Source organism: Elaeis guineensis, chromosome 14 (assembly GCF_000442705.2).
Source record: "Elaeis guineensis isolate ETL-2024a chromosome 14, EG11, whole genome shotgun sequence".
NCBI classification, from domain to species: Eukaryota; Viridiplantae; Streptophyta; class Magnoliopsida; order Arecales; family Arecaceae; genus Elaeis; species Elaeis guineensis.
In genome coordinates this window covers 30,120,069-30,140,105 of record NC_026006.2, presented here as the reverse complement: position 1 = coordinate 30,140,105, position 20,037 = coordinate 30,120,069, and the positions used below count along the sequence as shown (strand labels likewise).

General features: G+C 31.8%; 1 protein-coding gene across 2 annotated transcripts; it reads left to right on the top strand.

The window, feature by feature from the left end:
- Window positions 1-751: 751 nt before the first annotated feature.
- Window positions 752-3,053, top strand: LOC105034184 (F-box protein At4g18380). Of its 2 annotated transcripts, none has more exons than XM_010909239.4 (2): window positions 752-1,080; window positions 1,607-3,053. In XM_010909239.4, exon 2 carries the CDS (start codon window positions 1,687-1,689, stop codon window positions 2,749-2,751), a length of 1,065 nt encoding a protein of 354 aa, XP_010907541.1. In that variant the 5' UTR covers window positions 752-1,080; window positions 1,607-1,686; the 3' UTR covers window positions 2,752-3,053. The 2 variants fall into 2 exon arrangements, with proteins under 2 accessions (XP_010907541.1, XP_010907539.1); XM_010909237.4 differs by having other exon boundaries at window positions 1,514-3,053.
- Window positions 3,054-20,037: the final 16,984 nt, after the last annotated feature.

Genomic DNA, 20,037 nt, shown 5'->3' with positions numbered 1-20,037 from the left:
TCTCAGAATAAGGGAGTTTTTCCCTGACAGTGGAGTGGCTAAGGATACAGGTTGCGGCGGCAAAGATGGAGGACCATAGGTCGGCAATCGATGATGATGACTGCCATTGAAAAATTAAGAAAAATAGGCATAAATCAAAGCAGAAATAGGGGATCAATTTGACTACTCATTTTGATAAAATCCAACAGTTCAACGATCGAAATTCATGCTTTGTGGGCTAGGGAGGATTGGGAGAAGATATTCAAAAGGTCAAAAGTATCTTATCTTATCTTATTTTTCTAGCGATGATTGGTTGCGGTGATAGAAGAACTATCTATGATAAGACTTGATAAATCGATGGTCAAATTCGTGAACTTCGTTGAGGATCGGACAGCTGATGGTAGGAGATTTCACAAGGGACTCGATCCTTTAAAATAGATGTGAAGAAGGAAGAGTTGGGCTCCAACTCTGATCAAGAGTTTATGGAAGAAGAGTTGGAAGTTCTCTTCATTTTTTTTTTTTTTTTAATATTTTGAGATTCATATGGCTGTTTTAATGGGATTGATGGCTGGGTAACATAGTTTGTTTTTTCTAATTTTTAGTTGGGTCACATTGTTGGGCGAGTTCATTTTTGCGGATCACACTCTTCAAGGTAGTTCCCAACTGCGAAGCTGCTAACTAAACGGCGTCGGCGGACCTTTCCCTGACACTACCCCACATGTTGTAACGGAAGCCAACGGCGCCGCTAACAACGCCTAGGGTTGGTTCATATCTAAATCCGCGTCCCGAGACGAATCAAGTCCTCCCCAAAAATTCTCCCCGTTTGAGGGAATCCGAGATCGAGATCGACCCATGAAACCTTAATCTCTCCTCATATTTTTCCTCTCCAAAACCCTAATTCCCTTCTCAATTCGCTGCTTTCTGCCAGGGATTCTCGGCGATCGGCTGGCCGCTTTGGGTCGGAAGCGAAATCCTTGTCTTCGACTCGAGTGGATCGCAGCCGGGAGAGAGATGCAGGCCGGGAAGTGGTTTTCTCGTCGGATGGGAATGGATTCGTTGCGAAAGATTGGATTTTGAGTGTGAAATGCACGTCTTTTTTCGGTAATTCCGTCCACTTTGTGGATGATCATTTGGTTCTTTTACCGGTTATATATTGCGAGTTGGTGTAGATGTTGGTGATGATTTTTGTTAATTTTTGGGATAAAATTGGTTCTATAAGTTTCCAAAATCTAGTGTTTCGAAGGTTGTAAACTTTTGTTTTTAATGTAATTTTTAAAGATTTTGATTTGAAACGCTGGATTAAAACGCTCAGGTCTCTTACTCTAGGGTTTTGAAGATTATAATTTTTTTGAAGTAATTTTCAGGCTTTTGGATTTCGGTTTCTCTCGTGGAAAGTTTAGTAGGTCCAATTCAGAAGGGTTTATCACCTCAAATTTTTTAAAAGAAAATAGCTCTTTTGTTTTCTAACTATCATGCTTATGAGCATGGAGTTTTTCTATAATCATCTTCATTTCCTTCTCTTTAATTGTTTCAGATCTTTGAATCCGATAGGTTTTGGGCGTTTCAGCTTCTCGATGGCAGAATTTGCTCCTATTTACTGATAAAAATCCTTTTCTGTTGTTCAAAGCTTTTACATCTGAAATGGAAAAGAAGGGAGTCATAATCTGATCTTATTGAAGTTGATCAAAGAAAGCAAAATTCCAGAAAATGCAGTCAAAAACCCGAATTCATGCTGACCCATCCCTTAATGAAGATCATTTTGATTGGATACCCGACCCTCTGGTGCTCCTCATCTTTAACAAGCTAGCCGATGTCCGGTCACTTGGCCGCGCTTCAGCTGTCTCGAAGCGCTTCAATTCCCTTGTCCCCCTTGTCCATGATGTCTATGTTAAGATCGACCGTGTTGTTACCGTTGATGGTGATCTAGATGAGGCCTTAAACCTATCTTCCCCGAAACCCCGAAACCTCCTGTCCCACCTCCTTAAGCTCATGTTCTTGACTGTTCTCAAACCCTTCCACCACCTTCAGAACACCAGCAGTGGGAACAAACCCCTCCTCCCCCAACTATCCCACCACTCACCTGCTCAAGTCCTGAAGAACTTCACCCACATTCGCAATCTTAGGATTGAACTCCCTGCTGGTGATGTTGGAACAGAAGATGGGGTCCTTTTGAAATGGAGGGCAGAGTTTGGAAGCACACTCCAGAACTGTGTCATATTGGGGGGCACCCAGATGGACCGGAAACCAGCTTCCTCCAATCAGGAGCAGTCGGTGGAAGACAATGGGAGTATTCCTGAGTCATTCTATACAAATGGAGGGCTAAAATTGCGTGTTGTTTGGACCATCAGCTCTTTGATTGCTGCATCGACAAGGCATTACCTTCTTCGTCAGATAATCAAGGATCACCCGACGCTGAGGAGCTTGGTTTTGACAGATGCTGATGGGCAAGGGACGCTAAGCATGGGGATGGAGCAGCTGAAGGAGTTCAGAGAAAAGCCATTGGCAGCATCTGCATCATCATGTAGGACTCAAGTGCCAGCGTCCAACATGAAACTGAGGTATGCTCCATACCTGGAGCTCCCTGAGGGAATGGGAATGCAGGGTGCTACACTAGTGGCAATCAAGCCTGCTGGAGAGGGCAGCAGCTGCAGCACTAGCAGCAGGAAGGAGGCGGAGGCATTTGTTTCTGGGGCCTTTGATGGACCTTTTAAGGCAGCAGCAAAGGCATTGGTGAAGCGGCGCACTTACCTGTTAGAGATGAATGGTTTCTAGATTGTTTAGCACCATGGTTCAGTTCTCTGGGATATGGCTTTCAATCATTTGATGGTTCCTTTGCTCCTTTTTATGGAATCATTTGCAGACTACTAATCTGTAGAGTTGAGGTCTGTACTAGTTTATCTTCTGCTCGCGATCTTTTCCTTCTTTCCTAGAATCTGTACAGTAATAATGTATGGCTCTATTTATATGCTATGTTATGTAGGAAGTAGCTCGGTCTAGTTTACCTGATGCTTGCTAAATATGTTATGTTGCTGGCTTCTTGCGAAAAAGCAATCACAATAGTTGTTAGTCTCGAATTTGCTTTGCTGTCTCTGCTTCAGTGTATTATTTTTGATCAATTGTTTTACTTCTTTTGATAGCTAGATGTGATACAAAATAATTATCATCTGTTATATAATTCTTGCACGTTGTTGCAAGAATTGTATCGCAGATGATAATTATTTTGTTTCCTGATGTTCACTTTTAAAGTGATTGAAGGCTTCTTATTAGATGAACTCATTTAATTCCCATTTCCACTTCATACTGTAGAACTATAGTTTCTTTCTGTAATTGTTTCGTGGAAATGAATAAGTTAGCACATGATTTCTATGTGACCTTGCTATTACAACTTTTGCTACGTTTGAGTCTGGGAATATCTGTGGAGAACTTGGAAAATAAAATAAAATATCTCATGTAGCAGATCATACAGAGCCATGTTATGGTGTTTTATGGTTGATCTACCATCTCAAATTTTGAATGTTGTTCTTTTGATTCTCACTGGTATATTTGTAGTAGAATGGTGTAATATTGTTTTTTGAATATATATATATTTTTTAATTCTCATAGATATATTTATAGCAGAATGGTGTAATATTTTTTTTTTGATTTACCAATATATATATATATATATATATATATATATATATATATATATATATATATATATATATATATATATATATATATAATTTTTCTGTACATATAAAATCTTTTACTTACGCATGCTGTTTTTATATGCACCCGTGGTTTGATTCCTCTGTTGTGATTTTTACCATAACCACATTTTGTGCACCAACCCACACATTTGTTGTTAGATGTTTGGTGTAACGCCAATGACTATGTTGGATGCACTAATTCTTGATGTGATGCAGGCAGCTACGAGCATGATAGAATTGTGCAAGCGTCATGAGTTAGATTTTATGTAGCCCGTTGGTGGAGCAATGATTTTGACGTTTATATGGCTTGTGAACTTTAGTCCACGTAACGGTGGTAGTTATGCATTTTTTATTGACGTAACGACCATAACTAGGCCTTTAGTTGACGAATTGATTTGGCGCGCTTTTTATTTTGAATTCCTATATAAGGTTGTTGGAATGGTGCTGCCAACCTCTAATCGAACTCGCATATCTTTGTGCGCTGTGTACAGGTATTTTTTTCTTGCTATAGCTACTCATGAATTGAAATATGTTAATATAATAAATCATAACAAAAAGCAGATTTTAAATTTCTATTGCACCTTAAGCAAAGAACTTTTAAGATGGTCAAGTGGTAATTTCTGTCATTTGCATCATTAATATTAATGTTTACACGGTGAGGTGAAAAACTGCACAAACTGAATCTTTGGTAAAAATCTTTCATTATTAATACTAATGTCAATTACATCAATCATGTATGATATGTGGGGTATAATTTTTTCTCTTTTTTAAATTATTTTTAAAATATAATATAATTATATTTTAATTTATAATAAATAAAAAATTTCAATAGCTAAACATTAACAGCCAGACGACGAATAGAGAATTTTACGCAACAACTTTCATGTAAAAATTTGTCATTAATACCAGCCAAGTATGATGTGGGAGGTGCATTTTTTTTTTCTCATTTTTTTTTGACTATTCTTGCAATGTAACAAATAATAATATATAAAAAGTTTCACAATTTTTTTTTATATATATTAAGCAATAAATTTTAATAATAGCTAAGCATATTAATATGAATGTTATTGGTGCCAGCATCTACGTGCATATAGAAAATTTTGCATAAGCTAAGCTTCTATTTAGATATATATTAACATATAACTCAATCAAAAGGGGTGGTATATTTTTTTTTCTTTTTTTATTTTTTAAAAAATTGTAGTAGTGTTACAAATTATAGTAAGTTCAAGGTTTGGATTTAAATTTATATTGCGAGAAAAAAGAGAAAAATCTAGATTTTCATCTCCAAATTTAAAAATTACTTATAAAGTAGAAGAAAGTAAAAAAAGGCTGAATTGATAATCGAGCCATGATAAACCTTTAAAGTGGAAAAAGAAAAATAGAATTATAAGCCAAGTCCATAAAATCATCAATTCAAACAAAAATCTAACAAAATAAAAGAAATGCATCAGTAATATACAAATTTAGAATTTCATCCAAACAGAATTAAATACAATATCTATTCAAAAACAAATCAACACATGCACAAAAAAAAAAAAAAAAAGAGAGAAGAAGATAAATGAGGTCCCAAACAAACATTAAATTAAAATAAATCTTGAAAAGAATTAAATGTAACATTGAAATGATGTAATGAACCATGTTGGATTTGAATCCTAATGTGTGGTCTAATTATCACTTAGTCAGATTTAACGTTTTAAGTCAGTCACATGTACTAAATTAATTACGATAAAATTAATTAATTAAAGAGATCTATTCCTAATAAGATTTGGACTAGAAGTTTGATTTTAATTAAAAGTTAGTCTTTTAATGGGACAAGACAAGTGTATGTATAAATAGAGATGTCTTGTCTTTTTTTTCAATTTTCAGAAGGGTATGAACGATTTCTATCGATCGTCCACGTTAAGAAAAAGGATGAGGAAAGAGAAGACCAGATGCCCCATGTGAGAAGACCAAATGTCTATAGGCTACGTGATTGTTGCATTGTATGAACGATGGTGTAAGATTTGATTTATTTATGATTTAATTTTTTACATCAATATAGAAGTATGATCTAAATATAATAAAAATTAAAATTATCTAACATGTAATATCAAAGCCTCGGTCACATGCTTTGCATTCATGTAAAAACTTTTCCAATAAGTTTTGGCTTATTCCCAGAGAATTAAAATCAAAGTTTTATATTTTTCAAAATTAATTAAGATTCAAAAAATTAAATTATGATTTTCTTAATTTCTTGAAAATAATAAAGAAAATATTTTGGGTCAGTCGCAGAGACCCACCCACGCCGTCCGACGAACAGGGCTGCGGCCACGACCGCTGCCATGCCAGCGACAGCGGCCGTATGCTGCGACGGGGAAGGGAGCTATGGCTCCCCGACGGCGGCGGTGCGGAAAAGAGACCCCATCAAGGGTTTCTCGCAATCAAGGGTGGAAGAAAGGGATACGGGTTTTGGATCCTAAAGGATCCATATTCGAACCCGTTAGGATCCAAAACCATTATGGTTATCGGGTTTCAGGTTTTGATCCATTAAGGTTTCGGATCAGACCCGAACCCGTTAATATGAGTTTATTTAAATTGTTTTGCAAATAAACCCCTTATGAACAGTTTATTACACATAGATACCTATTACTTTGTTTTGTTAAGCTTTATTTTAACTAACTACTTTACAGAAAAGCCCCTTCTGTCTAAGATTTACGGTTTAGTACTCCATTATTAAGGTTGTTGATAAAATCACTGTAACTTACTCATTTTTTATCCGATTTTAGTGATTTTGAACCATTGGACTCGTAATAGCTTAAAGAACATCTTGGTTTCATTCCTCATAACGATAAAATATTTAAATAATTTAAATATTATTTATTTAGTAATTTCACTCATTATTACAATGTTCAAGTGATTTTCGCGTAGCCCCAAAGGATCCGAAATATGCTATGGATCTTGGAAAGCTGAATCATTGAGAGCTAATGATTTTCTCTCTTATTATAGATTTGAAATTACATAAAGGTATATATATTACAGTTGACCCAAAGGTGACTATAATTAGATATAAAATTAATAAAAATACATTGACTAATTTGAATTGCATGAAGATAGAAGTTGGAAATAATGTTGGATTCTTATAATCAAAGTTAGTTAAACCACTGAAAGTACAATTAATATGATGGTTCATAGTTTAAACATAAATTATGTATCCATTCGATAATTATTGTTCTAATTACTTATATATTTCATATTATTATTGGTTATGAAAATTATGTAGTTTATATTTTGGCATTGTTTATTATGTTTAAAATTATGATTAAATTAGTTGTGATGCTTGTTATATGCTATGATTCTTATCCAAATGTATTTTATAGTTATATAATAAGTACTATTAGTAGAATTGTGTTATAGAATCTGCATCATAATCGTAATTATGAGTATGTTTTGTTATTTACATCTATGACCCCTATTTCACTCTCATCACATCTATCTATTATTCTCATACTGAATGAATCTAATTATCCTGATTGGCACGAGTAACTTCTCATTGTCTTAAGATGCCTAGACTTAGATTTGGCCCTTCATAAGTCTCAGTCTGATCCACTTACCCCCACTAGTTCTTCTGATCATAAAAAAATTATGAAAAATGAGAGCATTCTAATAAATTGTCTCTTATGATTATTAAGAGTTTCATAGCGAAAGATATTAGGAGATCTATTCCTGATAGTGAATTGACCTCTGAATACTTTTTCTCTATAGAACAGTAATTTACCAAATTAAGTAAAGCCTTAGCTGGTACCTTTATGAATAAGTTAACCTCTATGAAATATGATAAATTTTTTTAAGTGCAAGAACACATTATGAAAATATCTGATATAGCTGAAAAATTGAATGACTTGAGTATAACAGTATCCAAAAATTTTCTTGTCCAATTTGTTCTCAATTCTCTTCTATCCCAATTTACCTAATTTAAGATTTACTACAAGGCTCATAAGGAATCATGGTCAATGAATGAACTCATCTCCCAATGTGTGCAAGAGGAAGAGAGATTGAAATAGAAAGGGATCCCAGCTGTTCACATGGTTTCACAAGAGCATCCTAAAAAAAAAAGGTGAATAAAAGAAATAAAAGATCTAGTAATCTATCAAAGAAAAATTCTCATAAATTGAAATATTTCTTCTATAACAAAAAGGGACATATCAAGAAGGATTATGAGAAAAGAAGAAAATTATTCAAAAAGAAGGATATTCTCTTATCACTTATTTGTTTCAAAATCAATTTTATTAATGTTTTTTCTAATACCTAGTGGATTGATTCGAGTGGTGTAATTCATATTTCTAATTCACTGCAGAGATTTTTTTTTCAAATTGAAAGTTAAATGATAGAGAGAGGTGGATCTTTATGAGAAACCAAATGAAGTCTAAGGTTATTTCAGTTGGAACCTACAGACTTATTACAGGCATCAGATTTTAATTAGATCTACATGATATCTTTAATATTCCTTCAGTATCTAGAAATTTAATTTCTTTATCAAAACTTAATTTAGAAGGTTTTGTATTTACTTTTATAAATTCAAGTTTTAAATTAATAAAAAAAATTATTTTGGTTGGTACTGGAACATTGTTTAATGGATTGTATAAAATGAATTTGGATTCTTGTTTTGCACAATCTTTACTTATTTTGAATGTCAATATCAGAATAAAATATGGTATTGTGAATGAGAGTTCTTCAATGTTGTGGCATAGGCGATTAGTGAAGGAAAGACTACACGTCCGATCGATTAGAACAGGATGCAATAGAATTCAAAAATTTTTTCGATCCAACATGCAATCCGATCGAGATCTGATCTCGATCGTAGCTAGATCGACCATGCATCTAGATTAAGAGAAAATAAAGATTTAAATATTAAGATGTGATCATATCACCTTGCATGGGTAGAAGAACTCCATATTTTGATGATCTATGGATTCGAGGTTTGCTGTTGAGCCGTGCACGTATCCAGTCTCTACAGATATCTACTCAAGTTTAGACTAGGATACTTTCTCCATTTTCAATCCATCTACTCCTAGATGGATTTGCAAGCTCCTAGATCAACTTTAAATCTGATCTCTGGCAGCGTTCCATCAGTACTTGATCGCAGCCTTCTTGTTTCTTAGCGTAGATCGAACGGATCTCGATACTTCGAGACCATGAGATGAAATGCCCAACACCTTTGGACATGGGAGACGATCAAAGATCAGAGAGGAGAGGGGAGATGGTGTGGAGAAGAGGACAGGAGGCATGGAAACTTTGTTGTAATGAGTACTAGTGTTAAACCATTTGATAGGAGCTCTTTTATAGATATTTGATCAGATCAAATGCCTTAAAGAAGAAGGATTCTACTAAAGCACTGCCCCATCTGATTTCTCCCCTTATTTTGTTGCATAAAATCATCAAGGAATTCAAATGTGGTGAGTGCAATGGATAATGGTTATTGTCGCCCAAGTCAATTCTTTTCGATTTGAATTCGAATGCTTCAAATTTGAATTCAAATTTAAATCGAAATTTAAATTCAGATATAACCACATCCTTCTTAACTTATCATCTCAAATTCAATTTTGAACTCTTCAAATTCAGATGAGCTTTATCCTTATCCTCTCTCCCTATCCACAAGGTGGCGTCTCTTTTGATCTCATCCATTTGGGGCGTCCCATCTAATCTCTCCCGAATATTTCATGTAAAAAAGTGGGATGCCAACTATTGGTGCCCTCATCCTTTAATTCTTATATGATGGATGTTGCCCAGAGGGAGCAACCTAAGAGGTGGGGGGGGGGGGGGTGAATTGGGTTTATTAAAAATTTTAACCACATTTAAAATCTAAACAAAGATGTGCTTCAATTTCAACTTATCTAAGTGATTATGAGATGATCAATATGTGCAACAACTCAAGTAAAATGAACAATAAAACTATGCAATAAATAATTCTAATGAAAAGCAAAAATTGAAAGCATGTGAAGCAAGAAGGAAAGCAATGCACAAACACACAAAATTTATAGCGGTTTGAAACAACCCACTCCTGCATCCACTTTCCAAACTTTTCTTGTGATTTTCACTATAATCTATCCTTGATTATAGTGTGTTTATTTTTTCGAGCACACAAACAAATCCAATTGATTTTAACCTAGGTCAACCAATCAATACCTTTACACTATTAGTTTTTCGGGCTCACTAACAATCCAGTTGATTTTTCAGACTCACCAGCCTAACCTTACACTTGTTCAATTTCAGGCTTGGATGAGCCTAACCTCAAGTTTCTTTTTCCTAAAGAAACTGGTAAAGAAAATAAAATACAAGAAACAAAAATTTCAGCATAAAAGAAAAATAGAAAATAGAACTCTTTTGATGTTCAAAGAAGTTGTTGATGTATTGATCAAATAAAGCTTCAACTTCTCTTCTTGATGCTTGAGAGGATGAAAAAGATGTTGGACAAGATCACACTTTAAAATCTCTCAAAACAATGCACTAATTCCTCTTTTTTCTTCTCTTTTCAAGGATATACAATGAACCTCAAAATCTGAATATTTTTCTTTTTTCAATCTTTCTTTTTTTGTTTCCCAAATGATTCTCTAACTTTTTATAACCTTAGAAGAGGTTTGAGAGTGTGTTTTGGCCATTGGAGAGCTTGGAATAGCCGTTAGACATAAAAACAAGCTGTTAAAAAAGTACAGAAAACTAGCCATTATTGCTATCTTCGTACAGTCGAGCTAGCTCGAGCAAGAATCAAGCTGGCTCGAGCAGGCTTCCTGAAAATACAGTTTTCTATCCTTCTGAGAGAGTCGCTCAAATCTATTTTGAGTCGGCTCGACTGCGTGCCAAGCCAAAGCTTCAGTCCTATTTCATGCCAGAGTCGGCTTGATTTCTTCCGGAGTCGGCTTTAAACTTTTCAACTTTATTTTTCTTCATTGTTTGATCTTTTTCAAACTTGAATTTTCTTAGCCCTAATGCTTCCAAGTAATATTTTCATCCTCCAATATCATTTTCTTCATAAAGAGCTATCCTTGTTTCATTTTTTCCAAACTCTACTAAGTCTAAACTTGAAAATCTTTCTTTGAAGATCTTAACTTAGTAATTGTATGGAGATCTTTTTTAATATTTTTTTTTTATTTTTAATACCTGAAAAGACTTACAATCATTCTTAAAACACATGATTAGATACATATATACTTAAAGTTTGATGATCATCAAAATCAATTATGGGGTCAACAATCTCCCCCTTTGTGATGATGGCAAAACTTTGAGCATATGCTTAAGAAACAAATAATTTATTTCAAGAAGTAGAAATAATGTATCATGAAGTAATAACTTAAACATAAAAATACATATTTCATGGAGATTCTTAACGAGCCTTCAAGCATATTATTACATATTATTGGATATATATATATATATATATATATATATATATATATATATATATCAAAATAATGTTTCAATTCAAATCAATGAGTATCAAGATTTCAAGCATCAAAACTTTGAGTTTCTTGAGCATCAATCTTTCAGGCATATACTCAACATACTTCTTCCCTTTTTTGACAGTATCAAAAAGCTCATGAAAAGAATCAAGAAATATCATCAAAATCAATCAAAATTTAGATAGAAAAATGTATCAAATTCAAAAAAATTATTTTTTTAGAAGAAAGTATCAAATTTGAACTATATAGGATGTTTGATATCAAAATAAGCATATTCGATACCAAATTCATATTGGTACCACTCTCCTCCTTTCTAAATAGATTAAATTTAGATTTTTCAAATAAGGGATAGAGCTTTTCAAGACATTTAAGCACATTTGATACTAAATTAGGTATATCCGATGTCAAATTCACATTGATACCAATTTAGATTTTTCAAAAGATAGAGTTTTTCAAGTAAAACATGTCCAAAATTTACTGATATCAAATTTGATATTTATTCTTTTCTTCAGAGATTTTAGTCAATTAAGCTTTGAAAAGGTATGTATCAAAAATATATCAAAGATAGTATTATTAAAAATAATTTTAATCAAATGAGCTGAGAATGATTTTATAAGGTTCTTACATTGTACATTAAAAATTTTGAAAATTTATTTCTAGGAGTAAGAATGAGTTTTCAATTCAATTCAACTCTAAGAATGTCAAGAATATTCATGCAAATCAAGCTATGAAACCAGCATATTAATGATTCCACTTTAAGCAAGTTTCAATATTAGAGAATAATTTATTTGTCTAATATAATTTTAAATCAATAGCATTTTAAATCAAGTAAATCAAATTGAATAAACACATGAAAGCATAAATTAAGAAGATTATAAGGTATTTGATGGAAAGTTTAAAATTAATTGAAATAAATACAACAAAGCTCAAATTGAGAAAATTATAAGGTAAATGATTGAAAATTTAAGATCAATATTCAAATTCATTAATATTTTCAATCAAATCAAATTAGTTAACTTTCAGCTAATGTCTCTCCTTTAGAAATCTTATTACATGATATTTTCTCCCCCTCAATTTTATAATTGTTGCTGAATAAGTTTTAACATTTGAGTTTTTTCTTTCTCTTACTTTTACAAATCAAGCCAATTTAATTTTAAGTGAATATTTTCTATTGAATTTTTCTTTTTGTACTATAAGTAATTTTTGATATCAAGTAACAATTGAAAATTTAATTTAGCACAACACTGATTCCACTTGAAACATATCAATTAGTATTGAATATATCAAAAAAAGATTAATTTCAAAGGTTTTTATATGAGATGCAAAAGTATTTTTTAAAATTTAGTTAAATTTATACTATGAGCCTAAAGATCTAAGAAATAGAACTTTTTAATACTAAAGATTTTGAATGGATTATTCAAAGCAAAATATAAATTATATTTAGTTTTTCAAAAACTCATCTCTTCCTTTCAAGTTCAAGTTAATCGATTAAATTCAGATCAAACTATTTTTTTTTTTTGAGCATGAAGGTTGGAGAATTAAAAGTCAATGAATATTTGAATGAAAATGATAAATTATTTGAAATTTATACCAGTAGATCAATCAAGATAAATTATTTTGAATTTGACATCAATAGATCATGTAAAATATATCACACAGAGATTTTCTATTTAAATCTAGGTCATCCTCATCTTAAGAAGTACAACTTAATTAAGTTCAAAGAGTTATGAAACTCTCAATTTTGTCTCAAAATAGATAAAGAATGCAGCAATGTAATGCCAGATTTGAGACTCAATATCTAATTCTTTTGCCAAAAAGAAATGAGGCAATAAAGTGAAAAGCAAAAATGATATTGATACTAAATTTAAAATTTTTCTTAAGAGAAAATGTCTTGATACCAATTTAAAAAGAAAATTTTTCAACTTTCTCTCTTGATGCATTAAATGAAGAATGCCACATTGATGCTCAAATATATTAAGATGACAAAATTACACAAGTTCATCAATTTTTTTTTTAAGTGTAAAAATATTTTTTTTCAAGATAAGTCAAACAACATAAATATTCAAATAAGTAAAATAATTTCTCTTGAAGGATCACAGCCCCTAACTAATGAAGATACCACTTGAAGATTTAAGTAGAGTAATTTTTAAATTTATTTTTTTAAAATAAATTAATAAAGTAAAATAATTTTTTGTTTGAATTTTAGCTTAAAACTTGATGCTTACAAGGTATGAATCAGTTTAAATAAATAAAATCATTGAAATGCTCAAATAAATCTACAAGATTAAATCAAAACAAGCACAATGTGAAAATTCATAAATAATTTTTTAAAGATTAATAATGATTTTTTCTATTAAGTTTTAAAGTCATTTCTCCTCCTATTTTTCATGCAAAAAATTTTATTTTTCAACTTTCTCCCCTTTTTTCTTTCAAATTATGCATACTTAATAATTTTAATTATTTCTCTCCCTTTCTTTTGCAAACAAAGTCATTTTCAATTAAATAGATATTTTTTAAGAGTTATTTTCTTTTTTAATATTTTCTTTCTCTATTTTTCATAATAAGTGCTAAACATTATGTTTTTTTGAATTTTCTCTTTTATGTTACAAACAAGATAATTTTCAATTAAGCAAACAAATATCTCCTAAGATACAATGCAAGATATTAAGCATGCAATGTTTTATGAATAGATGACTTATTTTCAAAGTTCTTAGTTCATACAATTTTAGGAGATTTCAACAATTAGGTATTTTATGGGAGAATATCAAAACTTAGTTTAATTTATCATTTTAGCAATCAAAACATTCATGGTTGGTTAATTTTTTTTTTCAATTTAAGTTTTTCAACTACAAAATTGATAAGAGGATGTTAAGATATCATGCTGAATTTTAAGATAATTTTATTTCATTCAAAACATGATATATAGAGGAGAGTATATTGACCTTTAAAAAAAATAAAACATTCAACTCATCAAAATTAATCATATTAATCTTATCAACACAAGAAAAGTATTTCAAATGAGTAAACATAATATGAAGTCATATTGATAGATCATTAAAATCAATAGAATCAATCAAACAAGCATTGATAGCATGATGTGAGAAAAGTTTAGATTTTACCAACATCATTATCCTTCCAAGTCCATTTCCAAGGCACCCATCCAAAATAAATTTTTTCTTTTTACTCCATTGGATCCTTGGTATTCCTGTAAAATTATTTTACAATTTTTGGTACCTAAGCTTTCTTAATTCCATTAGAGTTAATGCTCAAGGTTCCTTTTAGAATCTAAATTTGTTTGCCTAATGTATGGCCAATTCTTTTAAAATTATATTCAAAAATTTTATGATCAATTTGGTTACATTTAAAGCATTTAATGGAATGATTTTCAAATGAAGCTTTTGAAAATATATTTTTGATCATTTTTTATTTTCTCAAAGTGTTCAAACTAATTTCAGCTTTGTAGAAAATAGATTTTTGATTTTTCATTATTGATTGAAGATTTTCAAAATTAAATATAAATTTTTTAGCAATAAGCTTCAATATTTTAATCTCTTTTCTTTGTTTTTAATTTTCTTCCAAAAGCTCTTTCTTTTTTTTTGTAGAAGATTTTTATTTTTTTTAGCTCAATATTTTCTTCAATTAGAGATTTTTCAAATTTCACCCATTCTTCTTTTTCTTTAGCTAATTTTTTTTTTCTTTTATTAAACTAAGATTAGACTTTTTGAGCTCCTTATTTTTCAGCTTCAATTTAATGAATTCATCCATTAATTTATTGAAGGCATCAAATAGTTCATCAAAACTAAAATTAGAAGAGTTTTTATAATTTACCTCATCCTCAATAGATATGAGGCAAAGATTAGCATCTTCCTCTTCCTCATCTGAACTAGATATGTCACTATCTTCCCAAATCCCTAGTAATGCACTCTTCTTGATCCTTTTGGGGTGCTTTTCGATTAGAGGGCAATCCAACTGGTAATGTCCTCTTTTGTTGTATTGGTAGCAAGTGACATTTTTTTCTAGTCTTCCTTCTTTATTTTCTTTCTTCTTTAAGTTTTTCTTCATGAGAAAATTTTTGAATTTTCCTAAAAGTAGAATTATATCATCATTCTCATTCTCTTCTTCTTCATCTGACTCATCACCTTCTTCATATTGTGTAGTGGACTTGAAGATGATTGTCTTCATCTTTTTTAACTCTTCTTCTTTTTGAGCCATATTCAACTCATGGGTTATAAGCAAACCCATTAATTTTTCAAGGGATAGCTTTGTAAGATCTTTCATTTCTTGTATGACCGTCACCTTTGCTTTTCATTCTTTTGGCAAAGACCTTAACACCTTGCAAACAAGATCATAGTTAGTGTACATTTTGCCAAGACCATTAAGAGCATTAACAATATCAGTAAATTTGAAAAATATATCAAAAATTGATTCATATTTTTTTATTTTAAATATTTCATATTTATGAACAAACAAATTAATTTTGGACTCCTTAACTTGGCTTATTCCTTCATGAGTTATTTTTAATTTTTTTCAAATTTTTTTAGCTGGTGTATAAGTAGATATTTTATTAAATTCATGTACATCAAGAGAATAATAGAGAATATTAATAGATTTTTTATTTAATTAAGCCATCCTCTTATCATACTCATCCCAATCTTTTTCTGACTTGGGAAGAGTCATACCATTAACTACTATTGTATGTGTGAGGTTCTCTCGTTATGATTCCCTACAAATCATAGTCTAGAGCTTGTATAAAAATCTTCATTTTAATTTTTCAAAAGGAATAATTTGTTCCATCAAAGAGTGGTAGCCTAAAAATGGATTATCCTTTGATGAATAAACAACACTTGGGGTTGCTATGATCTTTGACTCTTGACCACTGGTTCAACAATTAATATATAGCAGAGCACCTGCTCTGATACCACTTGTTGCTTAGAGATAGCAACCCAAGAGGGGGAGGAGGGTGAATTAGGTTGATTAAAAATTTTAATCAAATTTAAAATCTAAATAAATATATGCTTCAATTTCAACTTATTTAAGTGATTGTGAGATGATCAATATGTGCAACAACTCAAGCAAAATGAACAATAAGACTATGCAATAAATAGTTCTAATGAAAAGCAAAAGTTGAAAGCATGTGAAGCAAGAAGGAGAGCAATGCACAAAAACACAAGATTTATAATGGTTCGAAGTAATCCGCTCCAACATCCACTTCTCAAGTTTTTCTTGAGATTTTTACTATAATCTACCCCTGATTACAGTGTGTTTCTTTTTCCAGACTCACAAACAAATTCAATTGATTTTAACCCAGGTCAACCAATCAAAATCTTTACACTATTAGTTTTCGAACACACTAACAATCCAGTTAGTTTTTTGAGCTCAGCAACCAAAACCTTGCACTTGTTCAACTCTAGGCTTGGATGGGCCTAACCCTAGGTTTCTTTTTCCTAAAAAAATTTATAAAAAAAATAAAATATAAGAAATAAAAATTTTGACACAAAAAATAGAAAATAGAATTCTTTTGATGCCTAAAAAAGTTGTTGATGTAATGCTTAAATGAAGCTTTAACTTTTCTTCTTGATACTTGAGAGGATGGAGAAGATGTTAGAGAAGATCATACTTTAAAATCTCTCAAAACAATGCACTAATTCTTCTCTTTTCTTCTCTTCTCAAAGATATATAATGAACCTCATAAATTTGAATATTTTTCTCTTTTCAATCTTTTTTTCTTGCTTTCTAAATGATTCTCTAGCTTTTTAAAATCTTGAAAGAGGCTTGAGAGTATGTTTTGGCAATTGGAGAGCTTGGAATAGCCGTTAGACATAAAAACTAGCCATTAGAAAAGTAAAAAAAATTAGCCATTATTGTTGTCCCCGTACAGTCGAGCTGGCTCGAGTAAGAATCGAGCTGGCTCGAGCAGGCATCCTAAAAATATAGTTTTCTATCCTTCTGAGAGAGCTAGCTCAGAATCCTTCTGAGAGAGCCGGCTCAGATCCATTTCGAGCTGGCTCGGCTATGTGCCAAGCCAAAGTTTCAGTCCCATTTCATATCAAAATTGGCTCGATTTCTTTCAGAGTCGGCTCCAAACTTTTTAACTTCATTTTTCATCATTGTTTGACCTTTCAAACTTAAATTTTCTTGGCCCTAAAGCTGTTGACAAATTGACAGGTGCATAGCATGTATTTTAATTTTTTTATGCAGTAAAAAATTAGATTAAATAATTTAATTTATATTACATTCTTGAGATCTATTCTTAATGCTTATCTTAAGATTTATAATATGTTATGATGTATGTATATGATTTGGAAAACAAAATTAGCATGTATGATCACATCAAAACAAGCGTCTGTAGGTCATATCTACACTATACATCCTATGTATATCAAGTATGAGTTCAAAACTTGATATCTTACCATGGGTAACAGATCTCCACATCTAAAAACTGTGATCTTGCTAGTTGCTCACAGCCGCACAGGATGTCCAACCTCTACAGATGATCCACTCGAGGTCCTGCACTGATCTATTTTTTTGGGAGTGCTAGCTCGCATAGAAACTACTGTAGCTGGATGATCTTCTCTCCTTATGGATCTCTTGGACTCCTCCGAAACTGTAGGAAGAACAAGGAGGAACAGGTGATGGATAGATGGAGGGAGAACTCTCTTCTCTTTTAGCTTTTTCTCACCCAAAAATCTTAGAACATATTTTTAGGATGCTTACCAGAGAGGAGGAGGAACTCCTCTAGATCACATGCCTACAAGAGGCCGCCCACCCAAAGACCTCACATCCAAAATCCTAACTCTCACAGATCTCAACTTATTTTTGTCATACAAAAATCAAGGGATTATATATATTGGCATGGTAGAGAGATAAGGATCAAGTTCGAATCAAATTCGAACTCAGATAAGAGTTCGATTTTAGGTTAAATCCAAATTCAATTTGAATTCAACTCAAATCAGAAATTATCCTATCTTTTGGGGCATGTAGAGGGGGCAACAAAACTCATTTTTCCATGGAAAAACCTCATGCTAATTTGATATTAGTGATGAGGAATATGGGGTGGACTAGGATGGTCAGCGGTAGTGAGGAGTCCAACTTGATTTGGACTCTTTAGGATTTATCCAATTAAGTCTCTAACCTAATCAAATTAGGTTAAACCAATTAGATCAACATGAACCCAATCTAATTAGGTTTCAAACATGATTAAATCCTAATCAAATCAGAATTTAATTAAGTCCAAGTTCTAATCAAATTAGAAACCATTTACCCTTCATAATTAAGTCATCTTATAACCTAATCTGGTTCAGACCAAATTGAATCCATTCAATTAGTTTTGAACCAAATCACATAGCTCAATTTAATTAAGCTAATTAGCAATCTAATTGCTCATCAATCCTTCTATAATTCACTAACCCTTAGTAAATTAATTTACTGTAACTTTTGCATAAGGCTAATCATCAATTGAATTGATGATTACAACCTAGAATGATTCTCAATCATCAATTAGCCATATGATTAGACAGTAACTGCTTTTGAGTGTGATCCCATAAGTTCGAACCTAAGCCGATAGTATAGAAATAACTTTCTGAATTAATCGATGTAACCATCTAGCAATAGAATCTGATGTCCAGATAGGCTGAATAATTGCAAAGCAACTTTCAAGAACCTATTAGCATATGATTACCATATAATTCATCCCTATGACCCTAATGCTTAAGGTGATCTTGGGTTTAACTGTCAATCCTAGAATAGTCAACCACATTATATTTCAACCTTTCAAATCTATCACATAGATTATCCTAGCCAAGATTTTACTAAATTAAAATGCATTGATGCATTAACTCCTATTTATTCGGAGGGGTTAATCCTATTTTGACTCACACACTGACTTGACAAGTACTTGACCATATCCAGAAATCTTTCATTGCTAAATTAAAAATTTAGATAGTCCGACATCAAAGTATAGTGAGTTGCTTGCAATTCACTGTAATGATCTCAAGTCAGAGAGATACTTACACCCATATCCTTCATGAGCTACTTTTGACAGCAGAGTACTCTATAGTTAATTATGTTCGGTGCCAATGTACTTCTACATTCTATCTGCATGCCATACCAGTATCTCTACACTCCTTAGTTAAGAAGATGACCAACCCATATGACATATAACAACCTACATTTGATATCGTTATCATCTTAGTAATAATGTATCATTTAGTCGTGAACAAGTTTAAGGACTAAATCTTCTATTTTAATTATTTCTAAGGACTTCATCGCAACCCAGGTATTCATATTAAAGATGTAAATATTTATGATAAAAATATCAAATAATTTTTAATTTATATACAAGTATGAATAAGTACAACCGTCAATAGACTGACAATTGACTTTATGATATAATTTTTAATAACTTCCTTTTGGACTAAAACTAATCAATACAGTATTGTATACCCATCTTCATTTTATGATCTTCAAACTCTTTAACACTGAGGGCTTTAGTAAATGGGTCGGCTAGGTTCTCTTTTCTATTGATCTTTTAAAGGCGACATTATCTCGATCTATGATCTTTCAGATCATGTGGTAGTGGTGTAGTATGTACTTGCTGCACTGATGGAACTTTGGTTCCTTTGCTTGAACAATGGCACTAGTACTATCGTAGTATAACAGGATCAGACTATCTCAGAAGGGTGCCACTCTGAGCTTGCCTATGAACTTCTACAACCATATAGCTTCTTTCGCATCATCGGATGCTGTAATGTACTCTACCTCACACACTGAGTTGGTCACGATGTGTTGCTTGAAATTTTTTCAGTAGATTGCTCCATCATTTAGGATAAACATAAAATTTGACAAACTTTTGCTGTCATCATGGTCTAACTGAAAGTTGGAGTCTGTAAATCTCATAAATTTCAAGTTAGATTTTTCATAAATAAGTCATTGGT